At 29.9% G+C, this 15770-nt stretch overlaps 2 protein-coding genes across 2 annotated transcripts; one reads left to right on the top strand and one right to left on the bottom strand.

Annotated features, from left to right (window-relative positions):
- The first annotated feature begins 4851 nt into the window (after nucleotides 1-4851).
- LOC113846046 (probable glucan 1,3-alpha-glucosidase) lies at nucleotides 4852-10586 on the top strand. Its single transcript, XM_027473867.1, has 6 exons — nucleotides 4852-6670; nucleotides 7605-7878; nucleotides 8034-8169; nucleotides 8672-8882; nucleotides 8989-9195; nucleotides 9852-10586. The coding sequence occupies exons 1-6, from the start codon at nucleotides 5120-5122 to the stop codon at nucleotides 10218-10220; spliced, it is 2748 nt and encodes a 915-aa protein (XP_027329668.1). The 5' UTR covers nucleotides 4852-5119; the 3' UTR covers nucleotides 10221-10586.
- A 1313-nt stretch (nucleotides 10587-11899) lies between these two features.
- On the bottom strand, nucleotides 11900-13696 carry LOC113869180. The gene is made up of 2 exons (XM_027505387.1): nucleotides 13043-13696; nucleotides 11900-12112 (listed from the first exon to the last, which is right to left on the bottom strand). Exons 1-2 carry the CDS (start codon nucleotides 13655-13657, stop codon nucleotides 11900-11902), a joined length of 828 nt encoding a protein of 275 aa, XP_027361188.1. The 5' UTR covers nucleotides 13658-13696.
- Between the last annotated feature and the right edge of the window lie 2074 nt (nucleotides 13697-15770).

Raw genomic sequence — 15770 nt, 5'->3', positions numbered from 1 at the left:
TATTAGAATTGATTTTATATAAAAATTTTATATGGATAGTTATACATTTTTAAAAGAGACAATAATAAATTTGCTATAAGTGATATATAATAAATAATATTTAAATTTATTAAATATTAAAAATAAAATTAAATTCATTGTGAAATATAAAAAAAGGTAAAAAATATTAATTAAATTACATAAAAAATTTTATAAAAATTGAATGAAGCTCTTAAGTGATATATTCTTCTTCTTTTTTTTGGCTAAAAACTCAATTGATATGTTAATGAAAAATGAAATTGTATCTTGTATTCAAATTTAAATGTATTTATTTAAATAATTGTTTTATATTGTATATTATTAAATTATCATTTTATTTTGTAAATTATTAGATTATATTTATAATAAAAAATAAATAAATTATAATACAAATAAATTTGTTTATTACACACAGCTTTTGAACTTTTTAAAAGTTTTTTTTATCATTTTACTTTATTTTCGTATTTTATAATTATGTAAATATTAAGAGTTATATACCTAATTAAATACATATATTTTTTATATTGATATTTTTTATTTTTTTATTAAATTATATTCATATATTTTATTTTAATTTATTGTGTAAGTATAAAACTGTATTATTTTTAAGTGATATCATGTATTAAATTTTATTTTTAATTAATTAAATTATATCAAATCCATCAATATTTCTTTAACTAAATTAATCTATAATAATATAAATTTATATTATTTAAAATTATATCATAGAGTTGACATATTGTATATGTCATATTTTAAAATTTATAGAATATTTATAAATATATTTAAAAAATAATTATAAAAATAATAAAATCTCATGTTATAAATATTATTTTTTAAGAGATTTTAAGCATACTAATTATATATAAAATGTAATTAATAAAATATAATATTATTAAATTTTGATTATCTTTATAACACTTATAAAATATTTTTTATAATTATATTTAATTAAAATATATAAATCAATATATGTAAAATTGACTATATCTACTTATTACTATTTATATTTATAATAAAATTTATAATTATTAAACTTTACAATACTCAAAATCACATAAAATATTGGTAATACAAATGATCAATATGGGTAATTAGACATGTTAAAAATAGAACAACAAAATAATCATGAATTGTATTTAACAAAAAATTATTGAAAATTTTAAAATACTTAAAATTACATATAATTTTGGTCACACATATTATAAAATGAATGTTGGTATATATTAAAAATAAAAACAACAAATTAACTATATATTGTATTTAATAAAAAATTATTAAAATTAATTAGAATGTTTTACATATCGTAGGAATTTAAATTATAATTGATTCGTAATTATTATATTTAAATTGTATTTAAGAAATATTTATTAGAATTAATTATATATAAAAAATTTACATTGATAATTATACAATGTTAAGAATGAAAATAAAAAATTAGCAATAAATTACATTTAATAAAAAATTTCAAATTTGATTATATAAAAAAAGTGAAAAAGCTCACCATAAATTTTAAAGATGAAAAAATTACTTAAAATCTTATAAAAGTAACCTCAGAAAAACTTAATAAACTTTTTAAGTTACTATTTTATTAAAAATAAAATCATATATTTTGTTTTAGATCTTATTCAAATTTAAATGGTATTGACTTAAATAATTTTATTAATTAGTTTAATACTTTTAGCATTTAAAAGTGTTCATTAAAAATTAAAATATATTTGAAATAAAAAAATTACACATTCACAAAATTATAGTTTTGTATTGCATATTATTAAATTATTTTTATGATGAAAAAATAAATAAATTATAATATAGATGAAAAATAACATTTATTAAATTGATTTTTTTGTCTTATGATATATCACGAAACATATCTTTATCTTTACCTTTATAATAAATAAACCATACATAACTCTTAAAAACTTGACAATAGATTTTTATATTATATTATTTTATATTTGTGTACTGTAATAATGTAAATTTTCAAGAATTATTTGTTCAAACAAGTAAATATATATATATATATATATATATATATATATATATATTGTTGCAATAAAATATATAAAGGTATTTTTTTATTTATCGAATAAACATAAAATTGTATTATTTTAAAGTAATATCATGTATTATATTTTATTTTTATCTGATTAAATTTGTGTCAAGTGTGTATTATAGGTAAATTTCTTTTTATATCTAGACCAATAAAAATTTATGTCAATATTGAAATATCAAATGTTACTTATTTTATAGATTCATTTGAATATAAAAATTATATTAATTTTTTCTATTATAGTAACTATTGATAATGCTTTCATTTTACTTTTTTTAATTAAATTTTTAATTTTTTATTATTTTTTAATATTTAAATTTAAATTATATACATACTATTAAAAATATTGATATTACAAAATTTGTGATTTTTTTCTAAGCATGAGAATTTTAAAAAACTTATATAAATTTTTTATTACCACAAAATTAAATAGTAATATGATAATTTAAATTTTCTTTTCGTTTTTTTCCTTATTCATTCTTTAACTAAAATTATTTATTAATTAAATTTTAAGAATAGTGTTATTTGTTTTTAAGTAGTATATTAATGATTATGACTTTAAATTTTAGATTAAAAGTAATTAAAAAATTAAATAATATTAAATATAATTATAATAAAAAGATAATATATAAATTTGTTATTAAAATCTTACAGTAATTATTGAATTTGCATATTTAATATTTTTATATTATAATAAATAAGTAAATAAATATATTATAATATTTTAAATATAAATTAAGTTTGAATGTTATATTTACTTAGTGAATCAAAACTCTTCAACTTTTTAATATTTTTTTATTATTTTAAATATTTCTTTTACAATTATAAAAAAATCTACAATCAAATAATGATATGAATTAATTTTTAAAAAATTATTTTAATAATTTTTTAAATATTTTTAATATTAACATATTAAATTATATTTATTTATTAATATTTTATATTCTAATTATATGATTATTAAAATTTTTTTGAGATCAAAATTAAATTTTAAATGTTTTAAAATTGTTTTTGGAATATTCAATCATACGGCTTACAATTCATCCTTCAATTATAAACTAAGATATACGTAAAATATAAAGTAAGATAAATATATATTTTTGTGTTTTTATATACTTATTTATGATATCATATTTATAAAATTAATACTAATTTAAAAGTTAAAAAATATTTTAAATTAAAATAATTAGTTATTAATATATATTTACTTATTATAAGTCAAATTTAAATATGTTATTTTAAAATCATAAATTAATAATTTTATACATAATTTATCAAATAAATTTATGTTAATATTTATTTTAATTCTTGAAAAATAAAAATTAAACTTCATTCAAATGGATCTTACCTAAATATAATATTAAACTTTATTGTTTATTAAAAAATATTTTTTTTATATTTTTATTCATTAATATATATTTTTTATGTATTTTTATTTTTATTTTTATGTTTTTTAATTTATTTTTAAAAAATTTATTTTTTATATTTAGATTAACTAAAAAACAATTTTTATTACGGAAGAGGATGAAAAATATATAAAATATAAAAAAATTATATATAAAAATGTATGTATCGTATTTGTTATTGTGATTATATTTAATATTGTTTAATATAATAAAATATTATTATTAGATATTTTTATATTTAAATTATAATTTTTATTTATTTTAAAATAAAATAATTTAATAAAAATATAAACAAATTTGTATAACACACAAATATATTTACTAATTTATAACTAAATTATTATTATTAAAATTTAAAATGTTTAAAATTACATATAAATTTAATTTAATTTTTATAGTTATTTTTATATATAATTTATTTTAAAAGTAATCAAAATTTTTATTTTTCTGTCACATTAAAAATAATTATTATTTAAATTATAATTATTTTAAAGTTAAATTAACTAATAAAAACATAAATATTTTTCTACAAATCTGTGCAACCGCTTAGATATATTTTCTAGTTATGTAATAAATTAAACAGCATAAGAGATCTTAAATTCATTAAATGATGTGGCAGCGTGTCCTTAGATGATTCTGTTTTTTTTTTTTTTTAATAATATTAGGTTCTCTATTTTGGTTTGTTGTGGCAATTTTATATTTGTTTTATGTTATAGCAAATTAATTACACCAATTTTGTAAGTAAAATTGTGTCATTTATTTTTACAAAAATGATCAATGAGTCAGGGAAAGAAAAAGAAATGGTTGAGGCAAGTAATTTTGGTGAGAGTTAAACTGCATATTAGCAGTAAACTTTTGTGTGAGATGAGTTTCTAGTTTATGAAAATTTCGATTACGATATGCGTTGAATTTTTAACTTACAAAAAATGAAACAAATAACCATGTAAGAAGTTTGATTTATTTTAACTCGTGTTGTTATTTTAATGGATGGCATGTTATTAATATCTATATAAAATTGCTAATGGATGAGCTGTTAATGGAGTATTCAACAGTATATAACAGTTTTTAAATAAAAAACAAAATAATTCTATTATTAATTCATTCTTTTAAAAAGTGAAACTTGTAATGGAATTCTCTGTTAATGAACTTGCCCTATGTCATTTACCATGATACTTTTTCATTTTTTAGGGTAAAACTTTATACCATTTTCTTTGTTGTAAGGATTGCCCAAATAATATTAACCGAAACAGAGAGAATAATAAAAAATAATAATGAAATCTTCTCATCGATAACTAGCATTTTTTATTTAATAAAATAGAAAGAGAATTATTAAAAAAATGTACAAGAAGATATAACAAAACTCAATAAAAAAATGTGGACAAGAAAAGGGTTTTGAAATTTGGTGCCAAAATTTCGCTTGTTTTTGGGTCATGAGTACTGACACCATAGTCTTGTCTAAACTGGACAAAAGCCCAAATAAATCCGAAAAAAAGGGTCAGAGCATTACTGAATGAGCGTGAGGGAGATGCTTTGTAGTCTCGTCCTCTCCTTTACGTTGAACTGCACCAACCAGAGCTGCATCCACTCTTCGTAGTTAATTATTACCTTTCCATTTTCCATCCCCTGCTATGATACTGAGAAGATGAGCAATCAAACTCCGAGTTTAATTGTTCTTCTCCTACTCTGTTCCCATCTCAGCCTTGTCCTCTCATGGAAGAAAGACGAGTTCAGAACCTGCCACCAGACCCCATTCTGCAAGCGAGCACGATCCCGCACCCCCGGTTCCTGCTCTCTCATAGCCACCCACGTCACCATATCCGACGGTGACCTCACTGCCAAATTAATCCCCAAAGATCAACCCCAACCTGAAACCAAACCCTTGATCCTCACTCTCACCGTTCACCAAAACGCTATCCTACGCCTCAAGATCGACGAAGACCCTTCTCTCTCCCCTCCCAAAAACCGCTTCCAAGTCCCTGACGTCGTCGTTTCCCACTTCCCCTCAACCAAACTTTGGCTCCAACGCTTCTCCTCCCAAGACTCTGCTTCCTCCTCCGTCTACCTTTCCGACGGTTACTCCGTGGTCCTCCGCCACGATCCCTTCGAGTTCTATGTCCTCGACGAGGGTTCCGGCGACCGCGTCATCTCTCTTAACTCTCACGGCCTTTTCGATTTCGAACAATTGAGGGAGAAAAACGAAGGCGAAGATTGGGAAGAGAGGTTCCGCAGCCACACTGACACCAGACCCTACGGTCCCCAATCCATTAGCTTCGATGTATCCTTCTACGACGCGGATTTCGTCTACGGTATTCCCGAACGCGCCACCAGTCTCGTGTTGAAGCCAACCAGAGGACCCAACGTGGAGGAATCAGAACCCTACAGGCTCTTCAACTTGGATGTTTTTGAGTACATTCACGATTCTCCTTTTGGTCTCTATGGTTCAATTCCCTTCATGATCTCGCACGGGAAAACCAGGGGTAGTTCTGGGTTTTTCTGGCTCAATGCTGCTGAGATGCAAATCGATGTTCTTGCTTCTGGTTGGGATGCTGAGTCTGGGATTGCTCTTCCTTCGTCTCAGAACAGGGTTGACACGTTCTGGATGAGTGAAGCTGGTGTGGTGGATACGTTCTTTTTTGTTGGGCCTCAGCCTAAGGATGTTTTACGCCAGTACACTGCGGTGACCGGAACTTCGGCGATGCCACAGCTGTTTTCGATTGCTTATCACCAGTGCAGGTGGAATTATCGTGATGAAGAGGATGTTGAGCATGTGGATTCTAAGTTTGATGAGTTGGACATTCCCTATGATGTTTTGTGGCTTGATATTGAGCATACCGATGGGAAGAGGTATTTTACTTGGGATACGGTTCTTTTCCCTCATCCTGAGGAGATGCAGAGGAAGTTGTCTGCTAAGGGGAGACACATGGTTACCATTGTGGATCCTCATATTAAGCGTGATGAGGATTTTCATTTGCACAAGGAGGCCTCGCAGAAGGGATATTATGTTAAGGATGCCCGTGGTAATGACTTTGATGGTTGGTGCTGGCCTGGCTCATCGTCTTACCCTGATACGTTGAACCCTGAAATTAGGTCCTGGTGGGCTGAGAAGTTTTCTTATCAGAATTATGTTGGTTCTACTCCTTCCCTTTACATTTGGAATGACATGAATGAACCTTCTGTCTTCAATGGTCCTGAGGTATGTCAACTATTTCAAGCATTTATTTCTCCTTTGTTTGGTCTCCTTGTTTCTACTATGATTTTGGAATAAGAATCGGAATGTAGCTTTGCAACTTTTTCAAGGGTGTTTGTGTGATTGGGAACAGAAGATAAATTGTGTTTGTAAGGAACTCACTATCACTATCCATTTCCATGATAATTTTGAATGATACGCGTCTAGATCTTATGACTTCCTGAAACAATGTAAGATTTGTAATTATTTAGCACAATATTGACTTTTAAACATCAGTGAACTCATAATATATTATTAGCTATTAAACAAATGTTATTTCTAGAGCATAAAGTTCAATTAAAGATAAATTGCGAATATAATATAAAATTTAGTAGAGGCCAATATCATCCAACTTATCAGTCACACCATCATCATTCATATCATTTAATGGTTGTGGAACTGCGATGGTAGCTTGGCTGTTGTATAAAACCTCACTTAAGGAGAAGAATAAGGAGGGTGAGGATGGGAGAATGATAAATAAAAATAAAACTTCCCTGACTAAGCAGTGATTCAACCAATATATGATCATATGAGGGAGATTTGGATGTTTGGCCGAGTCCTATTGGAGCCAAACCCACATTGATTAATAAATCTGAAAGAAAAAGAGGGAATGACTGGTTATAATTGTTAGACATGCTGTCAATGTCGTTTGATTGTGTAGTGCTTCAACTTCTGGGTGCTGTTATCATATGCCTGCACTTATGAATCCTCATTTCTCCTGATGTTTATTTATATGCTTTACATTTTAATGTTGCTTGAGAAGCAAACTCTGGATCTATGGATTCTTCATAATCCACATGTTCAATGTGCTTCTGTAACATGTTCCTTAAGTTCTTTGTAACTTCTAATGACAACCTGGAGATGGGGAAAATGAAGATTTGATTGCATGCCTTGTATCCAGGTGACAATGCCTAGAGATGCAGTACACTATGGAAGTGTGGAACATCGGGAGATGCACAATGCCTATGGATATTACTTCCACATGGCAACAGCTGATGGGCTATTGAAGCGTGGTGAGGGGAAAGACAGACCATTTGTTTTGTCAAGAGCAATGTTTGCGGGAAGTCAGAGGTATGGAGCAATTTGGACTGGGGATAACACTGCTGATTGGGATCACCTAAGGGTTTCTATTCCAATGGTTTTGACCCTTGGTCTTGCTGGGATGTCATTCTCTGGTTTGTATCGTCCTTCTCATGATGTATTTATTATTTCCTATTATTATTATTATTTTTTTTGGCATATTCATTGTCAATCAACGTACTTATTTGCATGAGTTAGGAATTCCCAACCCCTCTGATTCAGATGATCTTATATTGTGTACATAATGTAGGTGCTGATATTGGTGGATTTTTTGGGAATCCTGAACCTGAGTTATTGGTTCGATGGTATCAGATAGGAGCTTACTATCCTTTCTTTAGGGCCCATGCCCATCATGACACCAAAAGACGAGAACCTTGGTTGTTTGGGTAGGACGGACTTTTATGATTTTTTTTTGTGCCAAAGTTAAAATATCACAATTTTTTTGGTACTCCTTTCATTTTATACTTATTCCTTTTACTGTTCTTTTCTTTGGTTAAGGACTGATTGCCTTTTAAAGTCAGTGAAACATGTTTTAAGAGGACATATATTTAAATCAGGATGTACTCTATGAAGGAATGAACCTTTTCACAGAAATACTAGGCAAATCTTAGATGTTAATAAAGTGCAGCTAAATCATATATCTATATTGTAACTGCAATTAGTATAAGAGACACACTATCACTAAAATTCACAATAACTCCCATATGGATACACCTCCTCCACACACTCGGTTTAATATGTGGCAATGTTGATTGGATTTATGAGTATTGAATTTGATCCAGATGTGCTAAAAGCACCTATTATGTGCTTTGACTATCAAACTCTGCTTTAACATTGTTTTAATCTGTTTGTCAACATTGTAAATTGATTTTCATTTTGACATTGCAGAGAACGAAATACAGAATTGATTAAGGATGCTATACATGTTCGTTATGCACTTCTCCCATATTTCTACACATTATTCAGGGAGGCTAACACTACTGGCATTCCTGTGGTCCGTCCATTGTGGATGGAATTCCCATCTGATGAAGCTACTTTTACCAATGATGAAGCTTTCATGGTTGGGAACAGTCTTTTAGTGCAAGGGATCTATACTGAGGTGTTTTAGTCAGTTTCCAGATACATAAATGTTTTCCTTCTGCAAATCATTTCCTTCTTTTTTGTGGTCTTTAACTAAAGTTTTTGTAATGCTTTGTTGCTGGCAGCGAGCTAAGCATGCATCAGTTTATTTGCCTGGAAAACAATCCTGGTATGACCTTAGAAGTGGAACTGTGTACAAGGGAGGGGTGACACACAAGTTGGAGGTTACAGAGGAGAGCATTCCTGCTTTCCAGAGAGCTGGAACCATTCTTACAAGGAAAGACCGATTTCGGCGAAGTTCCACTCAGATGGTTAACGATCCCTATACTCTGGTATGTATTCATGTTGATTTGCTTTAATTCTTGTGAATATGTTTGAATTGCAGATGTGTTATTTCTTGCTTTTTCTGTTAGTTTTCATTTTGCTAGGTCTTGGACTATTGTCTTTCTATTCAGGCCCTATGATGTCATACATAAAGTTTATGCTAGTTAGCCCCTCATGCCTCTTGGCATCAGGCCATTGGCTGGCCCTCTTTGAACATTGAGGGACGTCTCTTGCAAATATTTTGCATGTTAATATTTGTGTTCCCCACCTATCTTTGAAGTAGAACTAAGATGTTGAACTGGTATGTGTACAATTGTGCTTTTTGTTTATTTTATTGTATAATGGGGAGGACGTATTTAGTACCATGAGGAAAGTGAACGACTTTATGCATTGCAAGAGTAAGCTGCATGCCTGCATGAATGTTCATCCCAGCCAGAAAAAATCTGAATCTCATGTGTCCACTTTCATGTCTTATGAGTTTATCATAGCACATGAATATTGACTATTTGAGTATCCTGTTGCTTGTTAGTTTGCAGTCCAATAAAAAATTGCAGCCTTAAGAGTTGGGAAATGTTGTGTCGCTATACCTTTGTAGCTATTGTCAGTAACAGAAAGTAAACACTTAGTTTTCTTCATGATAAAATTATGGTTTTCTGTTTCACAGGTTATAGCTCTGAATAGTTCCCAAGCAGCTGAAGGTGATCTCTACATTGATGATGGTAGCAGCTTTAATTTTCTGGAAGGGGCCTACATCCACAGACGTTTTATTTTCGCAAATGGGAAACTTACTTCTGTAGACCTGGCACCTGCTGTTGGTAGCAATGTGCGTTATCCATCAGATGCTGTCATTGAGAGGATTATCTTGCTAGGACATGCTTCTGGCGCAAAGAGTGCACTCATTGAACCATCAAATCAGAAGGTTGATATTGAACTTGGCCCGCTTTGGGTTCAAAGGGCACGTTCGCCAGCTGTCATGACCATACGTAAACCTAATGTCCATGTTGCAGAAGATTGGACTGTAAAAATTTTGTAACTCGTTTAAATTTCTTGTTTGAGGGAATTTGATGTTCAATTCTACTGGCAGTGCAAATCAAGATTTTGTTTCTGGAGTTGAGTTGATAGTTCAACCGCAAACACGGGTAATAAGAAGAAAAAAAAGCTTTAGGTTTTGAAGAATGCATATGCGCCAATTCAGTTTCAGCGGTTTGTTTAATTTAGGATTTGAGAACTTAAAAAGATTAATACTTGGAAGTTGTGACTCCGTTGTTGTCTACGGGAATTAATTTTATAAGGATAAATTTTTATCATCTGGAATTATCTGTTTATGCCTTTGGGAAAAGTTGATGTGATGAATGCCATAAATTAGTCGTTAGTGTATACAGTTATTATATTTTTATCTTTACTTTTTCATCGTGGTAGTTATGTTAGGCAGATTCCCTACCAAATCAGAAATCTCTCTTGATCTTAGCCACAATATACTTGATGGTGAAATCCTTTACCAACCTGGTAATCTCTTATATTTGCAATATCTTGATTTTACTAATAATAATTTTGCAGCAAGCCCTTTTCAACTTGAAAGTCTCAGTTGCAATATCTTCATCTTACACTCAATAATCTTGTTGGAGCAATTCCTTTTTGACTCAAGAATCTTTCAATGTTGCATTCTCTCAGACTTGGTTACAATTCAAGTCTAAACAATCAAAATCATGGTGATTTGGATTGGCTATCAAATCTCGACTTGAATGGCGTTCATAATCTCGGTGATTTTTTCATCACTGGCTACAAAATAACCGCCGCTATGTGCCTGATGTTTCTGATGCTGATGTCTAAATCTTATTTAAACTTTTCCATTTCCCTTGCCATCCTTAATCTCGCTGACAATCATTTGACATCACCAACTAAATTCCACCGAGGGTTTAACTACAGTTCGAGTCTTTAGCAGCTTTGCATTTCCAACAACTCACTAAGAGGTACAATCCCTGATGAGTTTGGCAACATAATGCATTCAATTTAATATCTCCATCTAGATGAAAACAATCTACAAGGCAACAAGATTATTGAATGTAAGATGAAGATATCGCCAATACTTGTGAGGGATGATAATGCACTCTTCTCAGAAGTATTTTGCACGAGAAAGAATATTTCACTGGTTTTTTTTTGGCTTTCATGGGATTAACGTTGGTACTACAGACTTGGGAGGAATACCTACTCTAGTTTCCTATACACATTGATATGCAAAATCAACGTATGCAAGCAGCAGTGAATGTAGCCAATTTTACAAATAACGCATACCTTTAGTTGTTACTTCCATTTTCATAGTTTAATCAAGATAATTGTTAAAAATATATGTGTGGAAGTAAAACATTTGGACAAATCTTCCCTGTATGTTTTAAATTAGAATTTATTCTTTTAAGAGCAGTGGATTATACGTTAAAGAATGACTCATGTGGTCGTGTCATTTTAAGATGGTTATATTATTATTAGATTGGGGGGGGGGGGGGGAGAGAATAAGACTAGACAAAACCTCCAAAATTAGGATTAACCTGTATGATATATTATCCAAAACCATCGTCATATAATATCTATTATCGTAACGAGGAGCCACATTTCATGTCCAGGCTCATATATCATACACATTCATATACCATTTTTCTAAGGAAAAAAAATGCAGAAGTGTTAAAATTGTAAGTGAAGTCAAATTGGCTAGAACTCTTAATCTGTCTTCTTCTCTGACAATTGGGGTTTGTTGATGGACACAGATCGCTTATCCTCTGCTGCCTTGGCATAGATCTCTCCCCTCTCTTGAAAATACCTCTCAAAAGCTCTTGGAAGAAACCTTGGTATCAGAAACCCAAATAGATTGATAGAGAAATAAGCCAAATTTGCCACTGCCAGACCCTTCCCAAACCAATACCATGCTGTGTCCTGCATGCAAAATTGCAATTCATTCCTTTCCCATTTACATATACATCCATGCATACATGCATACACATGAGAACATATTCACTGGCCTAGTCCTAGGTTGAACTTGAAGTAATTATCTTTATGTCTGAACTATGAAGAGTAAAGAAATGAGAGAAGAGAATGTTAAGCTTACACCCTCTATGATACTCTTCTATTAGTTGGAATTCACATAAGTCTCACTAAATAACAAATAGGACTCTAAATAAGAGATAACACCTACATCACCTAGTCCAACCTACATGAATTTCTTCCAACAGTAATAAAGTGCAATGAAAAGATAAAAAAAAACGCACTTCTCCTGTCCTCAATTCAAAATGACATGATTAAAAAATTAACACGGTAAGGATATCAAGTATGATACATATATGTTGTAATTTTAAAGTTGTCATTGATTTCTTTTGAATTGTTGTCCCATAAAGTTCTTTTAGCATCGTCATAATTAGTTTTGTAGCCTCATGCATCAACGCTTTTTTTACAAGGATTAAAAACAAATTGGAAAATAATTGTTATTCACCCACGAGCATATACACCCTCTATAGTCAAAACTAGTTTGTAAAATTGGATTGGCATTGAAATTGATAGAGATTATTAAACTAAAAATTCTAATGTTAATTGAAACATGGAACCAAACTGTACGTAATGAAATATCTATAGGTAATGAAATATCGATCAAATGACATAAATTAAAAAGAAAAAAAATATAAAAAAGGCAAAGAAAATTAGGAAGAGAAATACTAACAACACATTTCAATAAATTTTAGCTTATAACTAGAGTTGTGTTCAGAATAGAAATACTGTGCATATATATAAAAATGAAAACCCAAAAAGAACAAGTGATTTGGTTTGGTGTTAGAGAGAGTTTTTGATTAGCATTTATCACAAGAAAAATACCTGCAGCCCTGCATTGGCAGGCAAAGCCTTGTTGAGCCACACATCATGTGTCCAATCAATATCCACAAAGATCCTTCTGATTGTGTATATCATAGGAACCAATGCCCTCACGGGTGGTGAGAACAATGACAACCCACTAATGATGTTCTCAGTCAATATTTGAAACGATAACAAAAACAAATGAGGAGTGGCCGAACGCACAGCATGTTCATCCCCTCTTGCAAACCCTCCAAGCACATAGGCTAGTGGCAAGAACAAACCAACAGTGGTTCCAAGAACAACATACATTCGAAACATCTTGCTTCCTTTGAAGATCTCAGACCCAGATGAAGTTGTTGTTGCTGTTGATGGAAATGCAAAGTGTGCAAGTGCCAAGATGTAAGCTGAGGCAAATGCAGGGAACACAAGATCAAGGAGTGGGACAAGACCACTTGCTGAGAACACCAATATGAATGCGACGAGTTGAAGCTCTATCACACGCAGTGAACCCATCATTCCACCAACTGTGCCTTGTTGCGTTGGTGCTTTAGGCCTTGTGCCTGCGCCTGTGCCCCCTGGTTGTGAAGGTGCTTGTGGCACTGATTGTGATGACACTGCTAGTGACACACCAGACATTTTCTTTTCTCTTAGGTTGGTTTTCAGCGGTTGGTTCCTGTTCCTGGACACAACAAGTCTGAGAACAAAATTAAATTACCCAAGTTGTTACGTAAATGTGTTTCTGATATAACATGACATCCTTAAAGATAATAATAATGCTTTTTTTTTTTTTTTTTCCGGTAAAGCATCTTATTTAGACAAGATTGAAACGTGTGTGATCACTAATATGACATCGTTAAAGACGATAATAATATGAAAAGTATTAACCAGAGGGTGAGAACTATTAATATGTTAACAAAACCTTAATAATAATAATGCATAATTTTTATTTAGATAAAAAATTAAATCTTAAATAGCAAAAGAAAAATAATTTAAATCTTATTCTTTAAGTGTTTTTTCTACCATTTTAATTAAAATTTTAATTCAGTAAATCAGAAAAATAATAAATATAATTTTTTTTATCGTTACAAAACCTTAATTTTAATTAAAATATATTACCAAAGGAATGTAAAAAAGTACATTAAGCTTTACTTTTAGTTTGAATAACAGAAATCCTCATCCAGAATCATTCTTGTTCAAGTAAAAACATTCATAATATGGCGAGTTTAATTCTTCCTATTAATTTTTTTTTTCATAAATAAAATTCAGACTTAATGAGAATTCTGCATATAAACCAGTGTATGACAACATGAAATCATTAAAGATGATAATAATGCATGCATTTTTTACTTTTGATTGAAAGCACAGGAATCCTCTACGAAATTCAATAATGTTTCAGCTAGCTAAAACCATTCACTATATGACAGCTAGCTAAAATCATTAAAGATCATAATATGAGTTAACCATCTATTCAATTTCAATCAAGCTACATATAAATTAAACTGTGTTGTTGATTTGTTTACATAATTAACAGTATAAATAAACGTACAGAAACTTAAACAATTTAGAGCTAATTAATTCGACATCTCTTGTTTGATGCCACAATAAATAGTTACATACCCACCAGGAGAAAAACAAAAAGAGCGGTGAAAATGACTACTTGAGACGAGAATTCAAAGATTGTTATGGGCAATATTTTATAGAAAAAATAATGGAACCGAGAAGAGATGAAATAAAGAGACAGAATTGAATCTAAGAAGAAAGATCGTAGTCTTACAAGCAAAATGGTGACGAGAGAGAGAGAGAGGAAGAAAAGATGATTCAAAATGAAGCGTTACTGTGGGCAATAATGAAAGAGACGAAGCAAAGGGATGTGGCGTTGATGAATGTATGATCCTAATTTGGTGCACAAGACAAACATAAAAACACCTTTCACTGCCCCAACCAACGCAACTATAGCAAACGTTGTAACGTGTAATGTAGCATGCACGACACTTGTTTCTCTAACATGTTTTCAGTCTCCAATTCTATGCACGTGTTACGTTCTACTTCTAGCGAATCTGCCATTTCACTACCTCTGCCAGAGTTTTTTATTTTTAATTTTCTTATATCCTAATTCTTTGCCAGATTTTATCCTTTAAATTTCAAAACAATGGTTGTTGATAAAAATGAAAAATGAGTTTTGTGTATTTTAAATAATTTTTTTTCTGTTAAAAATGTTAATTTTATAAAAAAATTATTTTCTATCATATGTCCTGTTCAAACTGTTCATCCTCTTATTTTAACTGAGTTAACATTTTTAAAATAAAAAAACATATTGAAAATATTTTTACAAATTAGAAGATTAAAATAAAAAAAATAGTTAAAAATGAAATTAAAAACTTACCTTAAAAGATAAGGTAACCCTGAATTGATGCACTAACTGGAGGAGGAAAATTTTATAATATATACATATAGAAAATAATTACCGAATCATGGCAAGAAAGCATGAAATGGTCAGCTCCATAACTTCTATTCCAATATGCATATTTGTGGGATATGATATGAACATAATCACCAATAGTTGGCCCCAATACAGAAAGAGGTGTTGAAGGATCATCACAACACTAAATGAAAGAAAGTAGAGATGAGCTTCATCTGGATTCCGAGTCCAAAACAATGTATGTTCTTGCATGGCTTCTCCATTAATTGGTAACTCCTATATGATACCAAAGCAATTCAAAAAAGAAATATGAAAATTCTAATGTAAGAA

The sequence above is a fragment of the Abrus precatorius genome, unplaced genomic scaffold (genome assembly GCF_003935025.1).
Source record: "Abrus precatorius isolate BTA unplaced genomic scaffold, Abrus_2018 Scaffold10, whole genome shotgun sequence".
NCBI lineage: Eukaryota > Viridiplantae > Streptophyta > Magnoliopsida > Fabales > Fabaceae > Abrus > Abrus precatorius.
The sequence above is the reverse complement of the archived record's forward strand: the minus strand, read 5'-3'. Positions and strand labels throughout refer to the sequence as shown.

What these genes read in the sequence shown, in the direction of transcription:
- LOC113869180 (XM_027505387.1), bottom strand. Translation starts at nt 13,657, where the DNA reads ATGTCTGGTGTGTCACTAGCAGTGTCATCACAATCAGTGCCACAAGCA. An exon ending in CTGCCAATGCAGGGCTGCAG is followed by an intron (nt 12,113 to 13,042) that starts GTATTTTTCTTG and finishes TTTTGCATGCAG; the next exon opens with GACACAGCATGGTATTGGTT.
- LOC113846046 (XM_027473867.1), top strand. Translation starts at nt 5,120, where the DNA reads ATGAGCAATCAAACTCCGAGTTTAATTGTTCTTCTCCTACTCTGTTCC. An exon ending in CTGTCTTCAATGGTCCTGAG is followed by an intron (nt 6,671 to 7,604) that starts GTATGTCAACTA and finishes CCTTGTATCCAG; the next exon opens with GTGACAATGCCTAGAGATGC. An exon ending in CGAGAACCTTGGTTGTTTGG is followed by an intron (nt 8,170 to 8,671) that starts GTAGGACGGACT and finishes TTGACATTGCAG; the next exon opens with AGAACGAAATACAGAATTGA.